At 54.1% G+C, this 16,219-nt stretch overlaps 2 protein-coding genes across 4 annotated transcripts in view; one reads left to right on the forward strand and one right to left on the reverse strand.

Moving 5' to 3' along the window:
• The window catches only part of egln2 (egl-9 family hypoxia-inducible factor 2), a 17,558-nt gene extending 7,043 nt beyond the window's left edge, over positions 1-10,515 (reverse strand). The window contains exons 1-2 of one of the 3 annotated variants that reach the window (XM_079731522.1): positions 10,422-10,515; positions 4,707-6,212 (exon numbers count right to left, since the gene is read on the reverse strand). In XM_079731522.1, coding sequence (XP_079587648.1) covers positions 4,707-6,005 — 1,299 coding nt within the window. In that variant the 5' untranslated portion in view covers positions 6,006-6,212; positions 10,422-10,515. Of the gene's footprint in view, positions 1-4,706; positions 6,213-6,899; positions 7,004-10,421 lie in introns of those variants that run through there. The other 2 variants (XM_079731521.1, XM_079731523.1) reach the window with 2 other exon arrangements.
• On the forward strand, positions 10,483-13,874 carry tmem160 (transmembrane protein 160). The gene is made up of 4 exons (XM_079731528.1): positions 10,483-10,752; positions 10,962-10,986; positions 11,571-11,663; positions 12,617-13,874. Exons 1-4 carry the CDS (start codon positions 10,519-10,521, stop codon positions 12,949-12,951), a joined length of 687 nt encoding a protein of 228 aa, XP_079587654.1. The 5' UTR covers positions 10,483-10,518; the 3' UTR covers positions 12,952-13,874.
• The last annotated feature ends 2,345 nt before the right edge of the window (positions 13,875-16,219 follow it).

Raw genomic sequence — 16,219 nt, forward strand, 5'->3', positions numbered from 1 at the left:
ATCGGGGGGGGACGGAGAGGAGGAGACACGATGAAGGGACTCTGTGTGAGGGTTTGAACGTGTGAAGGACAGAGCGAGAGTCAGAGTGAGAGAGTGAGAGTGAGAGAGTGAGAGCCATCCGAACATCTGAACAACAGACTTGTACATTTCCTTGTTTTCGGCTCTGAGTGAGTTTGGAAGCCGTTGTGTTGAGCTGCAGACCTGCTGTGTCTTTATCTCCGAGATGTTAACATTAGAAGCGTGACTAGTGACCATAGAACATTTCTTTCCTACTGCTACGCTGCACTCAGCGGTTTAGAAACCAGGGAGGTGCAGGATCTCTCTGCTGTTCTCCCTTTATGTTGATCTGGATCAGTGTCAGCAGTGACTCATGAACCCAATGCAGGTGTGTTGACCTATGGTTCTACCGCAGCAGGTCACCCTGAAGGTTATCATAAAGATCTGCTCTGCACCAACCTGTCCTGAGTCACGTAGCGGCTAATTCACTAGCATACTGAACGCGATACTGCTGGCTGGGCCGCTATTAATAGGCTCTCCCTGATTAAACGGGACAATGTGACGAGATAATAGAGTATGAAAACGAACAAGGATGAATTGATATGTCACCCCTGGTCGTCAGAATCACTCGTCTTCATGTCCTGCACCTCGTCACATCATCGTCGTCCTCCAGTAAACCCTCAGTCTCTCAGGTGATTATGGTCTGCAGGGTAACTCACCGCCCACCTTATCACTCAGTTATTATGGGCTCATGTGGTTTATTGTATTTGCTAAACGGTACAATGCTGCAAGGTATTTAAATGATGTATTGTAATTTCTATTGTCATTGTTACCCATTGGCAATATAACAGCTGCATGCGGTGCAGAGAATCACATGCTGTACAGACGTGCTGCTAAGCAATACTATTAGGATTTATACTATTTAGGATTATGCCATTAAATCAATAAACCAAGCCTGCGTGTTTCATCATCTCCTGAGACCGGAGCCGGCCTTTGGCTGTTAGAGGTTAAGTTTGGGACCGAAGGTGAGACAGCAACCAGGTACAACAAACACCACCACCCGGTCCTCTACTGAGAGAACACCACCAGCCGGTCCTCTACTGAGAGAACACCACCACCCGGTCCTCTACTGAGAGAACACCACCACCCGGTCCTCTACTGAGAACACCACCACCCGGTCCTCTACTGGTAGAACACCACCACCCGGTCCTCTACTGAGAGAAAACCACCACCCGGTCCTCTACTGAGAACACCACCACCCGGACCTTACTGAGAACACCACCACCCGATCCTCTACTGGTAGAACACCACCACCCGGTCCTCTACTGAGAGAACACCACCACCCGGTCATCTACTGGTAGAACACCACCACCCGGTCCTCTACTGAGAACACCACCACCCGGTCCTCTACTGAGAGAACACCACCACCCGGTCCTCTACTGGTAGAACACCACCACCCGGTCCTCTACTGGTAGAAAACCACCACCCAGTCCTCTACTGAGAGAACACCACCACCCGGTCCTCTACTGGTAGAACACCACCACCCGGTCCTCTACTGGTAGAACACCACCACCCGGTCCTCTACTGGTAGAACACCACCACCCGGTCCTCTACTGGTAGAACACCACCACCCGGTCGATGTGTCCATAACCAGTGGAGCAGTTATTCACTAGAGGTCACCGGTGAGGACGGCCATGTCACCCATCGTCTCCATAGCAACAAGGGGTCACCAAAACCAGGAAACTGTCCAGGGTTCACTGTACACTTAAGATCATGTCATCAAATTGCATCGATTACATGAAAAACATTTTGTCCATAATTTCAACACTGAAACAGGCCATGACAAAGGTCAGACAGGCCAAGGTCATCCTGCGGGGCTGCAGCCTGCAGCATCCTCCCCCATGGGGGAGGATGCTGCCCCCCCATTCTGCCTGTCTGGCATGGACCCCGCGTGTGTGTGTGTGTGCGCCCGTGTATGCGTGCGTGAGTGCGTGTGTGTGTGTGTGATGTGTGCATGCGTGAGTGTATGCTGTGTGTTTATGTTGTGTGATTTTCTGTGCATTCGTGTGTGCTGTGTGTGCGTGCGGGTGTGCGTGTGTGCGTGTGTGCGTGCGGGTGTGCGTGTGTGTGTGTGTGCGTGCGGGTGTGCGTGCGGGTGTGCGTGTGTGCGTGTGTGCGTGCGGGTGTGCGTGTGTGCGTGTGTGCGTGCGGGTGTGCGTGTGTGTGTGTGTGCGTGCGGGTGTGCGTGTGTGCGTGCGGGTGTGCGTGTGTGTGTGTGTGCGTGCGGGTGTGCGTGTGTGCGTGCGGGTGTGCGTGTGTGTGTGTGTGCGTGCGGGTGTGCGTGTGTGTGTGTGTGCGTGCGTGTGTGTGTGTGTGCGTGCGGGTGTGTGTGCGGGTGTGTGTGTGTGCGTGCGGGTGTGTGTGTGTGTGTGTGTGCGTGCGGGTGTGCGTGTGTGCGTGCGGGTGTGCGTGTGTGCGTGTGTGCGTGCGGGTGTGCGTGTGTGCGTGTGTGCGTGCGGGTGTGCGTGTGTGTGTGTGTGCGTGCGGGTGTGCGTGTGTGCGTGCGGGTGTGCGTGTGTGTGTGTGTGCGTGCGGGTGTGCGTGTGTGCGTGTGTGTGTGTGTGCGTGCGTGTGTGTGTGTGTGCGTGCGGGTGTGTGTGCGGGTGTGTGTGTGTGTGTGTGTGTGTGTGTGTGTGTGCGTGCGGGTGTGTGTGTGTGTGTGTGTGTGCTGCAGTGGAGGGCTGAGGGGTATTTAAGGACGCGCTGCAGCAGCAGCCATAAGCTCCTCCTGCTGCAGCGCGTCGTCTCGCCGGCTCAGCACCGCCCCCCCCTCCTGCCCCCCCAGGGTGGGTGCGGGGGTGGAGGAGGGGGGGGAGGAGGGGGGGAGGAGGGGGGAGGTGGTGTTTGCTCAGCAGCCTCAGCCCGCTGCTCCTCCTGTGCAGGCTGTGTTGGCCGGTTACCAAGGAAACGGCCAAGAAAGGGTTTGGCAGAGGAACAATAGTGAGGAGCAGGAAGGAGGAGCAGGAGGAGGAGGAACGAGGAGGAGCAGGAGGAGGAGCAGGAGGAAAAGGAGGAGGAGCAGAAGCAGGAAGGACGTCCCAATCTAGCTAGCCTCCATCCCTCGATCTGTTCCTACCCCAGCAGCCGTCCCACTATGAACACAGGCTGCATCCCCCTGGAGCGGTACTCCAGACCTCCAGGGAGGGCAGCCTGTCTGTCTGCCTTCTCTGTCTGTCTGTCAGCCTTCTCTGTCTGTCTGTCTGTCTGTCAGACTTCTATGTCTGTCTGTCTGTCTGTCTGTCTGTCAGACTACTCTGTCTGTCTGTCAGCCTTCTCCGTCAGTCTGCCTGTCAACCTTCTCTGTCTGTCTGTCAGCCTTCTCTGTCTGTCTGTCTGTCAGACTTCTATGTCTGTCTGTCTGTCTGTCTGTCAGACTACTCTGTCTGTCTGTCAGCCTTCTCTGTCTGTCTGTCAGCCTTCTCTGTCTGTCTGTCCGACTACTCTGTCTGTTTGTCAGCCTCCTCTGTCCGTCTGTCTGTCAGCCTTCTCTGTCTGTCTGTCTGTCTGTCTGTCTGTCAGCCTCCTCTGTCTGTCTGTCTGTCTGGCTCTATGTCTGTCAGCCTCCTCTGGCTGTCTGTCAGCCTCCTCTGTCTGTCTATCTGTCAGCCTCCTCTGTCTGTCTGTCAGCCTCCTCTGTCTGTCTGTCAGCCTTCTCTGTCCGTCTGTCTGTCGGCCTCCTCTGTCTGTCTGTCTGTCTGTCAGACTTCTATGTCTGTCTGTCTGTCTGTCTGTCAGACTACTCTGTCTGTCTGTCAGCCTTCTCCGTCAGTCTGCCTGTCAACCTTCTCTGTCTGTCTGTCAGCCTTCTCTGTCTGTCTGTCTGCCTGTCTGTCTGTCAGCCTCCTCTGTCTGTCTGTCAGCCTCCTCTGTCTGTCTGTCAGCCTCCTCTGTCTGTCTATCTGTCTGTCTGTCTGTCAGCCTCCTCTGTCTGTCTGTCAGCCTTCTCTGTCCGTCTGTCTGTCAGCCTCCTCTGTCTGTCTGTCAGCCTCCTCTGTCTGTCTGTCTGTCTGTCTGTCAGACTACTCTGTCTGTCTGTCAGCCTTCTCTGTCCGTCTGTCTGTCAGCCTCCTCTGTCTGTCTGTCAGCCTCCTCTGTCTGTCTGTCTGTCTGTCTGTCAGACTACTCTGTCTGTCTGTCAGCCTTCTCTGTCTGTCTGTCTGTCTGTCAGCCTCCTCTGTCTGTCTGTCAGCCTCCTCTGTCTGTCTATCTGTCCGTCTGTCTGTCAGCCTCCTCTGTCTGTCTGTCAGCCTCCTCTGTCTGTCTGTCAGCCTCCTCTGTCTGTCTGTCAGCCTCCTCTGTCTGTCTGTCTGTCTGTCTGTCTGTCAGCCTCCTCTGTCTGTCTATCTGTCCGTCTGTCTGTCAGCCTCCTCTGTCTGTCTGTCAGCCTCCTCTGTCTGTCTGTCTGTCTGTCTGTCTGTCTGTCTGTCTGTCTGTCTGTCTGTCAGACCCCTGTGCCCCTCAGACAGGTGAAGCGGCCCTCCCACCAACAGCTCAGACCCATGGTGAGCGGGGGGGCTCCGTCCTGCCCCCTACCTCAGAGCCTGGACCCCCGGGGGTCTGACGCTGTGACGTCTGCCCTCCCATTGGGAGAGGATGAAGAGGCAGACATGAGCCTCCTCCTCCTCACACCCCCCCCCCCCCCCCCTCACCTTGGTGCGTCCGTTGATGAGCCGGCCCCCCAGCCCCCCGCGGGCGGCGCTGTGCATCACGGCCTGGTCCATGTGGGCCATCAGGGCGCCGATGCCCCCGCAGTGGTCCTCGCCCCCCCCCACCCAGGCGATGCGGTCGCCCCTGATGCTCCGCGAGGGGATGCTCCTCTGGCTGACCAGCTGCCCCCCCCGGAGCAGCCCGCTGTGGGCCAGCCGCTCCACCTCCTCCAGCACGCGGCCCCCCAGCCCGGCCCCCAGGAACCCGTCCGTCACACAGATGCCGTAGAACCGCATGCACGGCACGATGTACTGCCGCGCCACGCGCTCGGCGGACCACCCGGGGCCCGGGGCCCCCGGGGGGGCCCCGGGCCCCGGGTGGGGCGGTGAGGGGGAGGGCCCCGTCTGGGGGAGGGGGGGGAGCCCGCGCTGTCCCTCCTGGGGGGCCGTGAGGCGGCTCACCGTGGGGTAGGCGGGGGCGACAGGGTGGGGGTGGAGCCTGGCGACGGGGTGGGGGTGGAGCCTGGCGACGGGGTGGGGGTGGAGCCTGGCGGCGGGGGTGGGGGTGAGCAGGGGGAGGGCGCCCCCCCGATCCGCCCTGGCTGGCTCGGGGGGGCGGTGCTGCCCACTCCCCTCGCTCAGCCTCCGGCGCTTGAAGTCGGCCGTGACACCGTCTGCGGGGGGGTAGAGAGGACCGGGGCCGGGGGGGTAAAGTGGGGCGCCCCCTGGCATGTTGGGGATCAGGGGCGGCAGGTCCGGGTTCAGGTCCGGGTTCAGGTCCCGGTTCCCCCCTCCTCTCCTCTTCTGGGGCCTCAGCCGGGGGTCCCAGCTGCTCCTCTTCTGGGCGGCGGTCGGGCCCCCGTGGTCTGGTCTGCCGGTGGGGCGGTACCCGGCGCTGGGGGGGTCCCCGGGGCTGGGGGGCGTCTCTGTTAAGCCCTTCCTGTGTGGCGGGTAACCGTCGGGAGTTTGCGGTAAAACATTGCTGTGGCTGCCCTCGATGGTGGCGGAGGGAGAATCCAGACGGCCATCAAACGGCGGTAGTACGGTCTGGGACCCGTTTTTCAGCCGCGCGGCACCGGGAGGAACGCCCGGGGACGCCAGGTCCGCCAGTAGCTCCGCGGTCGTGGGGGTCTCGGGCGCCGCGGGGGTGCAGCCGTTCAGTCCCATGTTCGTCCGGTACGGAGAAAACTCGGGCGCGCCGCAGAAGTGCCTCTGGCCGTGTGACAGTGTCAGTCCCTGCGACGCGGACACGCCGGCGGTTCCGTGGGTAGAGCGATGCGTAATGTGTTCCCAGCTCTCCATGGCATGTCTTCTGGATACGCACGTAGCTCACGTCCTCGCCGCCTCATGTTCCGCCTCTGCGCTGCAGCGCGGCGCCGAGGCGCGGTGAGCTTTCAGTAGTAAAGTCAGACCAACGATTCATCTTCGCGCTCCGGTTCAGCAGATCTATTTTCGTTATTCCATAATTACGTTTTAATTCTTTTGCATTTCAATTCAACTAATATCTATCTGCGAAGAGATAAAAACGTGTTGGACACTCGTCAGCACCGAGTTTGATCCAATAAATACATATTGTGTCATATTGAGATAAATATAATGTCAAAGGAAAGAATCTAAGTATGGACAACAACTGCGACCACATTGCATTTACTATTTGTGTTCATCGTTATAATCTATTTCTCATACATCCGCAAACAGCACGTAGAACATTAAATACAAAATACTAGGATACAGTCTCAATCCTACGTAGAGTTACAAGAGCTGTCAGTCACAATTGATCAAATCTAGCGGCCACAAATAACCAATGCTGCAGACTGAAACAGCGAGTAGGATTATATGTTTTAATAATACCTCAAATTGAAATATTCAAAAACAGAATCAAACAGTAAAGAGCGAGAGAGAGGGAGAGAGAGGGAGAGAGACTCCAACAGTAGAGAGAGAGAGAGAGAGAGAGAGAGAGAGAGAGAGAGAGCGAGCGAGAGAGAGAGGCAGACAGAAAGAGAGAGAGAGAGAGAGAGAGAGAGAGAGAGAGAGAGATAGATAGACAGACAGAGAGAGAGACACAGAGAGAGACAGATAGACAGAGAGAGAGAGAGAGAGACACAGAGAGAGAGAGCGCGTCAGCAGCGTACGTGACCAGTAGAGAGTAGTCCTGCTGCTGCGGAGTTATTTCCGGCTCGTCTATGTTTGTCTCACCGAATGTTTCGCTCCTGATTCCGAAACACCGCGGAGTCGAACCCTGATGTGACGTCCTCACCGAACCGGACTGGGACTTTCATTTCCCTTTAACCAGAGTCCGCTCGGCCCCTCTGCGGCGCCCCTCCTCCCCGCCCGCCCCCCCGCTGTCAGCTACACGTTGGTTCACGTCACGTGACCGTCTCATACTACGCCGTCCTGCAGTGACCCGACACGGAAACAAGGAGCGTACAGCTTCAATTGTTCTTCTAAACGCACACACTGTAGGACTGAGTGTCCTAAACTTAACGGTTCAATTGAACCCTTAACGGTTCAACTGAACCGTTAAGGTTAATTAGGGGCCACTGGGAGGCAGTGAGGCCACTGGCCACGTTGAGCCACGACATCACCACCTCGCCCAGCTTAAGAAAGATGGAGGGTCTCTCTCTCTTGCTGACTGACAGCTGTCAGAAGTGTGAACGTATGTGTGCGCCCTTTGAGGTCCGCCCCTTAATCCAAAAGGATTAAGGGACGGACATGGGATGAGCCTCCATCACATTAGTGTGACCGTTGGGTCATTCATAGGAGCGGAATATGAGCAGATTGATTCATTGATCAATGAATGGTTGATGAGTCAACCAACTAATCCCTCAAAGTGAACCCAGACAGAACCACAGCCTGTTCATGAGGTGAACCCGAGACCCAACAGAACCTAAAGCCGCTCCAATAACAGGCCTCCCTGAGACATCGCCATGACGTCCTGCCTTCAGTAACCATAGCAACGCATGGCGGACGTCTGTCCCCTTATCTTACTAAAGTCCTGGTTCTCTTGGTGGGCTGTCTCCTGAATAAGGAGCTCCATGCAGCTTCCTGCTGCTCAGCGGTCAGGGGGGAGATCACCTCAGGTACCGCTGATCACCAGTCTGGGGAGGACAGCAGGGTGTCTGGTCGCGACCCTTCTGCACGTTAACTGGATGCACTGGGAGAGCTTTGGGCTCACAACATTATTTTATCAACATTTAATGCCGTTATATATTCAACCCAAAGCAGGCCTGTTCTTACAGCCTGCTCTGCAGTTTGGGTTATTTGTAATCTTTTCAAATCCTTACTTCTGTTAACGATGAAATGAGGAAGTGTCTTGGCAGACAGCTCAATACACTCAAATGAAGAAGACACTAACCCAACCCTAACCAGACCCGACACTATCCCGACCCTAACCGACCCTAACCGACCCTAACCCGACCCTAACCCGAACCTAACCCGACCCTAACCTGACCCTAACCCAGCGCGCTGCCCTGCTGATTCAAAGTGGGTAATATGCATATTTATATCTCTATCTATAATTACAAATTGCTCTGTCAGAGGGGCGTGTAGATAGACACTATGGGCTCCGTTTATTCATAGATCCTGTCCTTCCTTACGCTCAGTCGACGACGCCAGCTCAGTAACTTATCTTATTTTTAAGCATTGGCGTGGGTCTGAGGAAGGGTAAACAGCCGAGTCATGGCTGAAGGTCAGCCGCCTGCAGCGGGACTCTCCCCGGCCAGTCAGTCAGGAGGAGTGCAGCTCTGCACGTCGTCCCTCTATTCCCCCCTCCCTGCACGCTCGCTTCCGCCACCACAATCAAGGCCAACGTTTGGTGGACATTAACTTCCCTCTTCTTGATTCTGCGTTTCTACTTTGCACCCATCAGACCTACTGCAGGTGTCTCAAGAGGGTATAAACACACTCCCTTGATACATAACGTACAGTATATATATATATATATATATATATATATATATATCAGAATTCTATGCAATACACATTGTTTTCACCTAGACATTTCTTTGCCTTTCCGTTCCTGCCCAGGTAACATGACCACTGGTTAAAGAACTGTGTGCGTGTTGGCGCTACCTTTTACAATCTACTTATTCTATGTCCTATATGTTCTGCGTTCTACATGTTCTATGTCCTACATGTTCTACGTTCTACGTGTTCTACGTCCTACATGTTCTATGTTCTACGTGTTCTACATTAAACTTGTTCTATGTTTTCTACGTCCTAGATGTTCTACGTTCAACATGTTCTACGTGTTCTATGTCCTACATGTTCCACATTTTTGATGTCCTATATGTTCTGCGTTCTACATGTTCTACGTCCTACATGTTCTACGCCCTACATGTTCTACGTTCTACATGTTCTACGCCCTACAGGTTCTACGTTCTACATGTTCTACGTCCTACATGTTCTATGTTCTACGTGTTCTACATACAATTTGTTCTGTTTTCTACTTCCTACATGTTCTACGTTCTACATGTTCTAGGTGTTCTATGTCCTACATGTTCCACATGTTTGACGTCCTATATGTTCTGCGTTCTATATGTTCTACGCGCTCTACGTCAGACACCTGGATAGATCCAAGGAGAGGGGAGGGTTCAAAGGCTCTTCCAAGCAAGTGATGTCATGTTTATGACATTTGTACATTCTACATATCAGACTGAATGAGGAGGACCACCCAGTTAGGGGCAGAAGGAGGTGGGGAGGAGAGGGGAGGAGGAGAGGGGAAGGAGGAGGAGGTGGTGAGGAGAGGAGGAGGTGGTGAGGAGAGAGGAGGAGGAGAGGGGAAGGAGGAGGAGGAGGAGAGGAGGAGGAGGTGGGGAGGAGAGAGGAGGAGGTGGGGAGGAGAGGGGAGGAGGAGAGGGGAAGGAGGAGGAGGAGGAAGAGAGGAGGAGAGGAGGAGGAGTTGGGGAGGAGAGAGGAGGAGGAGGTGGAGGGCTGATATATGAGGCATAGACAGGGAGGCATTAACAATCACAGGAAAGATATAAAAAACAAACCAGCAGGACTCTTCTCCTGTTCGTCAGATAGAAGGTGATATATATTTAGGAGAGTTATAAGGTGATATTAGGTGTTATAAGCCAATATAAGGTGATATTTAGGAGAGTTATAAGCTGATATTAGGTGTTATAAGCAGATAAAAGGTGATATCTAGGAGAGTTCTAAGGTGATATTAGGTGTTGAAAGCAGGTAGAACGTGATATTTATTCAACCAAGGCCTGAACTGAAGCAGGAAATTCCCTCTCTTTTCTCGCACTCCATGCTGGGAAGTCAAACTTACTACACGCCCAGGGGAATACGTGCATAAACATATCATGAAAATGAGTTCATAACAACTTGATAACATAAACAAGCCCCATTGTCGTCACTGAGAAACGGCAAAACACTATTTAACAGCTTGACTATGATACAGTTCCCCTTTTTCTAATGCGTGTGTGTGTGTGTGTGTGTGTGTGTGTGTGTGTGTCGGTGCGCGCACGTGTGTACGTGTATACGTGTGCGTCTGTCAGAGTGGTAAAACACTGTCCTCTACCGCCCCCAAGCGGCGGATTCTTATTATCGCGTGTTTGGAAAAAAATACGTGAAATGGACTCTAATTCCATAAATGCAACGAGAAATTGCGTTTAAAAGATAACATCTGAATAAAAGTCAATCCTAAAATATGTTTTATATTTAATATCTATTAACAATAACCAACAATAACCTATTTGACAGCGCGGTTACCTGGAAGAGACGGGGAACGCTTCCTGGAGCAGCGATCCTCCGGATGTCGTCAGCCCGGTAAAGGTCACAGGTCACACCGGGGTTGTGTTGTGATGTGATGGCCTCTCTCAGCTCACTGTTGAGACGGCAGCTCCCGCCGCTCGTCTCCCGGTTCGCGGGGCTCTCTAAGCGCGCCCTGACCCCGCCGCTCCTCGTCCCGCTGAGAAGATTCCGGGGTTCGGCGTGGAGCCGGGCCGGGGAGACAGGACCGGGAAAGGGGGGACCGTGGAACAGGACCCGGGTTCCGGAGCAGCAGGGTCCGCTGACAGATCTTGACAAGGCGGATGCCCTGGTAGGTAGGACCAGAGAAGGAAGCGGGTCGGGAGGGTCTGGTCCAATGTGAAGTACGGGGTTCTCCAGTGTGTTTACAACCGCTTCCGCATCTACTCCTGTATCAATTAGTGGATTGTTATTGCGGTTAATTACTTTATAAATAGACAGTGAGTTCAGATATCATCCTCACAGACCGTTGACTGAAGTGTGCGATTATTCCTCTTCTAGATGCTGAGGAAGTCCCACGAAACAGGTGAGCTCACACCACTGTTACAGTACGGTGTTACACCGTCAGGTTACACCACTGTGCTGCAGTACTGTGTTTACACCGTCAGGTTACACCACTGTGGTACAGTACGGTGTTACACCGTCAGGTTACACCACTGTGGTACAGTACGGTGTTACACCGTCAGGTCACACCACTGTTTACTCCGTCGGGTTACACCACTGTGGTACAGTACTGTGTTTACACCATCAGGTTACACCACTTTGGTGCAGCACTCTGTTTACACCGTCAGGTTACACCACTGTGGTACAGTACGGTGTTACACCGTCAGGTTACACCACTGTGTTACAGCATTCTGTTTACACCGTCAGGTTACACCACTGTTTACACCGTCAGGTTACACCACTGTTTACACCGTCAGGTTAAACCACACAATACCTGTGTGCTGTAGGCCTACAATGGAATGCAGAAGATCACAGATGAACCATAATCAATGATCAATAATCAAACATCCAGCAGAACCCCCAGAGCCCAGACTAAGACCCCCACCCAGCCCGCTCAGCGCTGTGTGGGCCCTGGGCCCTAACGTGGGTCCCCTCTGCCTCCGTCAGGGTTCCTGTCCTGGTTCAGGAACGGGCTGCTGTCCACTGGGATCGGGGTGATCGCCTTCGTCCAGAGCGATGTGGGCCGCGAGGCGGGTTACGGTACGGCCCCACAGACATGTTACAGTCCTGTTAGCACGCTGACACCATGTTACAGTCATGTTAACATCATGTTACAGTCCTGTTAGCACGCTAACACCATGTTACAGTCATGTTAGCACGCTAACAGAATGTTGCAGTCATGTTAGCAGGCTAACAGCATGTTACAGTCATGTTAGCAGGCTAACAGCATGTTACAGTCATGTTAGCACGCTAACAGCATGTTACAGTCCTGTTAGCACGCTAACAGCATGTTACATTCACGCTAACACCATGTTACAGTCATGTTAACACTACCACCTCCTCTCACCATGTTACTGTCATGTTAACACTACCACCTCCTCTCACCATGTTACTGTCATGTTAACACTAACACCTCCTCTCACCATGTTACTGTCATGTTAACACTAACACCTCCTCTCACCATGTTACTGTCATGTTAACACTAACACCTCCTCTCACCATGTTACTGTCATGTTAACACTAACACCTCCTCTCACCATGTTACTGTCATGTTAACACCTCCTCACACCACTACCATTGGGGGAGCCCTCCTGCAGGAGGTCTGGGCCCCAGAGCGTGTAGATCTCTATCCTCTGGGGTCTGTCCTCTGGGGGTCTGTCCTCTGGGGGTCTGTCCTCTGGGGGGGTGTCCTCCTCTTGGGGTCTGTCCTCCGGGGGTCTGTCCTCCTCTGGGGGTCTGTCCTCCTCTGGGGGTCTGTCCTCTGGGGGTCTGTCCTCCGGGGGTCTGTCCTCCTCTGGGGGTCTGTCCTCCGGGGGTCTGTCCTCTGGGGGTCTGTCCTCTGGGGGTCTGTCCTCCTCTGGGGGTCTGTCCTCCTCTGGGGGCCTGTCCTCTGGGGGTCTGTCCTCCTCTGGGGGCCTGTCCTCTGGGGGTCTGTCCTCCTCTGGGGGCCTGTTCTCTGGGGGCGGGGGTCTCACTCTGTCCTCTCTCCTCAGCCTTCTTCATCCTGGGGGGCGTGTGCGTGGCGTTCGGGGGGGCAGCCTACGTGTTCAGCCTGCTGGCGCTGCGGCGTCTGATGCTGCTGTCCCTCCCGGCGCTGGTCCTCCAGGGGGCGGCGGTGAGCGGCGCGGCGCTGCTCTGGCTCTGCGCCGTCTCGCTCTACATCGGCCGCCTGGAGGTGGAGATCATCCACGACGAGGACGAGGAGGAGGGGGGGGGAGGGGGAGGAGGGGGAGGAGGGCGGGGCAGACCACCGGGACAAGGACTGCCCGGAGTGCCGGGAACGGCGGGAGAACCCTTCCCAGGACTACGGCCGTGGCGCCGGCCGTGACCACGGCGGCGGGAGCAGGTTCCGAGGTCGGGACAAGTAGTGCCCCGCCGAGACGGAGGGTTCGGAAGGGAAATGTTTGGTTGGTTGGTTTGTGTGTTTGTGCATGCCTGCCTGCGTGTGTTTGTGGGTGTGTGTGTGCGTGCATGTGTGTGTGTGTGTGTGCGTGAGGGTGCAGGTGAACACTACTCGGCCTCGTTCCTGATGTCAACGAAGGAACGACTTGAATAAAGAATCAACTTCCCGGCCGGAGCGCGTGGCGTGGAGATGTTGAATCTCGCCACGAGGTCGACGTTGAGCTTCCACCAGAGCTTTCTTAGTTATTTTCACATCCTTTCTCTGAGCTGCCTGAGAAATGCTGTCTCAATCTGACCGATTCTGGCCGGTTCTGACCGGTTCTGCTGATACCTAAGGGTCTGTACGCTGGTAATGACTAGTTGAGATGGTAATGACTAGTTGAGATGGTAATAACTAGTTGAGATGGTAATAACTAGTTGAGATGGTAATGACTAGTTGAGATGGTAATGACTAGTTAAGATGGTAATGACTAGTTACTGTGGATGTGTTGTTATGTCTGATTATTTGATTAAAAACACCAAAACCTGAGGTTGACTGCTTGAATCTTTTATCAAACTGTTTTTGAGATGTTAGTCTGATGTCAGTGTTTGGTTTTGTTAAATGTTTACAGGCTTACATGTACATATTTGTTTTATATTTACTTTCTATTTTGTATACCGAATACATTGTGGATTAGTGAATGTTTATTCCTATTTGATATATTTATTATACATCGAACATGTATCAAGGAGGACTGGCTGGAGATCATTCAGGAAATACTTAAGATGCTTGTGATTTATGTTTGAATATATCTAAGTATATATTAAGTATATGTATTTTATTTTGCTTTGTGTAGGTATTGTTCTCTACCAGAACGGTAATGTATAATAAAGTTAGACTATTAAAAAGCTTAAGATCCACCCAGAGTAGAGTTTGTTATTGTTTGATTCATGCTTTGTTTTAGCACTTTGTACTGAGAGCAGAATCTGTGTGAATCAGCGAATTAGGATTCAGTGTTTGAATCAATACAGGATTCAGTCTGAATCACATAGGATACAGTTTGAATCAGAGCAGAAGGATTCAGGTTGAATCAGAGTTGGGCCCCAGAGGGTAGTAGGACGAAGGCAGGGGATGTCTACCTTGGTGTTGGGCCTGCGGGGATTTAACACGCTTCTAACATGGCCCACCTGTCGGATTAGAATTCAATTATGATTCTATATCTCAACTAGGTGGAGCTTACTGCTTCATATAGTGTGTGTTAGAGTCTGTGTCTGTTTGTCTGTAAGTCTGCATGCGTACGTGTGTGCATGTGTGTCTTTGTGTGTGTGTGTGTGAGTCAGTGCGTGTGTGTGTGTGAGTGCATGCGCTGTCTGTGTGTGTGTGTGTCTAAGTCTGCATGCGTGTGTGTCTGTGTGTGCGAGTGAGTCTGTGTGTGTGTGCGTGCGTGAGTGTCTGTGTGTGTGTGTGTGCCAGTGTGCGTGTGTGCATGTGTGTGCGTGCGCGTGTGTGTGTGTGAGTCAGTGTGCGTGTGTGCATGTGTGTGTGTGTGTGTGTGTGGTATCAGTGATGAAGTGCGCCCTGTGTTGAGAAGGGTTGGGTGTGTCAGTGATAAGTATCAGGCCTTGGTCAGGGCGGAGGTCTCTGTTATCTCTGAGCCATCGACATACAGTTGTTGTTGAGATTCACCTCAGTCACCCTTCCTCCCCCTCGCCTCCCCCTTCCTCCAGCTTCCTCCCTCCCCCCTCCCTCTCTCTAGTTCTCCTCCAAACTCTTCCTCTGTCCGTATACGTATTGATATATATAAATATATATAGATATAAATATATATGGGGAAACACGCTGGGCGCTTTTTGGTGCAGTTGCGTTTCACATGCAGGGCGAGTCTGTGGTGACGGATCTGCAGTACGACCCCCCTCGCCCCCCCCCACATAAACCCCCTTTCGGCCCGACTCACCCCATACCCCAACGACTCCCTCTCTCTCTCTCTCTGTCTCTCTCTCTCTGTCTCTCTCTCTGTCTCTCTCTCTCTCTCTGTCTCTCTCTCTCTCTGTCTCTCTCTCTGTCTCTCTCTCTGTCTCTCTCTCTCTCTGTCTCTCTTTCTCTCTCTCTGTCTCTTTCTCTCTCTCTCTCTCTCTCCCTCTCTCTCTCTCTCTCTGTCTCTCTGTCTCTCTCTCTCTCTCTCTCTCTCTCTCCCTCTCTGTCTCTCTCTCTCTCTCTCTGTCTCTCTGTCTCTCTCTCTCTCTCTCTCTCTCTCTCCCTCTCTCTCTCTCTGTCTCTCTCTCTCTCTCTTTCTCTCTGTCTCTCTCTCTCTCTCTCTCTCTCCCTCTCTCTGTCTCTCTGTCTCTCTCTCTCTCTCTCTCCCTCTGCTTCTACTCCCCATCCCACCCTCTCGTCCTTTTCTCTCTGGACTCTCTCTCACGTTCCCCCCCCCCCCAGGCTGCGTCTGGCTGCACCGGTCTGCTTGGCATGCAGGAGGCTCCTGAGGCCGCTCGCTAAAGGGCAGCTCGCCCAGAGGCAGGAGACGCACCCTCACTGACAAACACCTCCTCCTCCTCCTGCGCCTCCTCCCCCACCTCCTCCTCCTCCTCCTGCACCTCCTACCCCACCTCCTCCTCCTGCACCTCCTCCTCCTCCTCCTCCTCCTCACCTCCTCCTCCTCCACCTCCTCCTCCTGCACCTCCTCCTCCTCCACCTCCTCCTCCTTCTCCTCCACCACCTCCTCCTCCTCCTCCACCTCCTCCACCTCCTCCTTCTCCTCCCCGACCTCCTCCTCCCGCACCTCCTCCTCCTCCACCACCACCTCCTCCAGCCTGCTCTTTCCCGGCCCCCCCTGGCCTTGGGGCCCGGCTCCGCTCCCCTATGCCTCCTTCCCTCAGCCGGGGCCCCTGTCGGTCCACCTCCTCCTCCTCGGCCCACCTCCTCCTCGGCCCTCCTCCTCCTCGGTCCTCCTCCTCCCCGGCCCACCTCCTCCTCCTCGGTCCTCCTCCTCCTCGGTCCTCCTCCTCCTCGGTCCACCTCCACCTCCACCTCCTCGGCTCTCCTCCTCCTCGGCCCTCCTCCTCCTCGGTCCACCTCCTCCTCGGTCCACCTCCACCTCCTCCTCCTCGGCCCTCCTCCTCCTCTGTCCTCCTCCTCGGTCCACCTCCTCCTCGGCCCTCCTCCTCCTCTGTCCTCCTCCTCGGTCCACCTCCTCCTCGGCCCTCCTCCTCCTCGG

This window comes from Pollachius pollachius (genome assembly GCF_949987615.1).
Source record: "Pollachius pollachius genome assembly, chromosome: 3".
NCBI lineage: Eukaryota > Metazoa > Chordata > Actinopteri > Gadiformes > Gadidae > Pollachius > Pollachius pollachius.

Bases quoted from the DNA above. Each gene is read 5' to 3' on its own strand.
- tmem160 (XM_079731528.1), top strand. From the start codon at position 10,519: ATGGCCTCTCTCAGCTCACTGTTGAGACGGCAGCTCCCGCCGCTCGTC. The intron at 10,753-10,961 runs GTAGGTAGGACC...TTCCTCTTCTAG, and splicing joins TTGACAAGGCGGATGCCCTG to ATGCTGAGGAAGTCCCACGA. The intron at 10,987-11,570 runs GTGAGCTCACAC...TGCCTCCGTCAG, and splicing joins GAGGAAGTCCCACGAAACAG to GGTTCCTGTCCTGGTTCAGG.